The sequence below is a fragment of the Calidris pugnax genome, unplaced genomic scaffold (assembly GCF_001431845.1).
Source record: "Calidris pugnax isolate Ruff unplaced genomic scaffold, ASM143184v1 scaffold11, whole genome shotgun sequence".
Lineage (NCBI taxonomy): Eukaryota > Metazoa > Chordata > Aves > Charadriiformes > Scolopacidae > Calidris > Calidris pugnax.
The window spans coordinates 4,023,272-4,023,692 of NW_015090803.1; the positions used below are offsets into that span (position 1 = coordinate 4,023,272).

Here is a 421-nt window from a genome sequence, read left to right on the forward strand (position 1 = left end):
GGCGCTGGGGGTGCCGGCCGCCGGCCCGGGGCTGCGGGCTCAGGTCTTCCTCTGCAACCGGCCCCTCTGGCTCAAGTTCCACCGGCATCAGACGGAGATGATCATCACCAAGCAGGGCCGGTAAGCGGGCGGGAGTTGGGGCGAAACGGAGGGAAGTGGTGGTGGGGGGGGGCTGCCTGTGCCGCGCCGTGGTGGGCTCCCCCGGGAAGGAGGAAGGAGGTGCGCGCCCTCCCCGTCGGTGGTGTCTCCGGCCCGGGGATGCTTGTCCCGAAAAGCGTCTCTCCCAATTTCCACTCCCGAGGTGGGGGACGGTCGGGATCGCCGTTTGCCTCCCTAGTGTCTTGGGGAACGGGAGCCGGGGGAAAACGGGGCGCCCCGCCATCGGCTCCAGCTGCCGCCGGGGCGCCCGCCCCCCCCCCCC

The 421-nt window shown here is 72.4% G+C and overlaps 1 protein-coding gene across 1 annotated transcript in view; it reads left to right on the forward strand.

Annotated features, from left to right (window-relative positions):
* The first annotated feature begins 6 nt into the window (after positions 1-6).
* EOMES (eomesodermin) overlaps positions 7-421 on the forward strand; it is a 4,117-nt gene continuing 3,702 nt past the window's right edge. Inside the window, exon 1 of the mRNA XM_014937680.1 lies at positions 7-120. Coding sequence (XP_014793166.1) covers positions 98-120 — 23 coding nt within the window. The 5' untranslated portion in view covers positions 7-97. The remainder of the gene's footprint in view (positions 121-421) is intronic.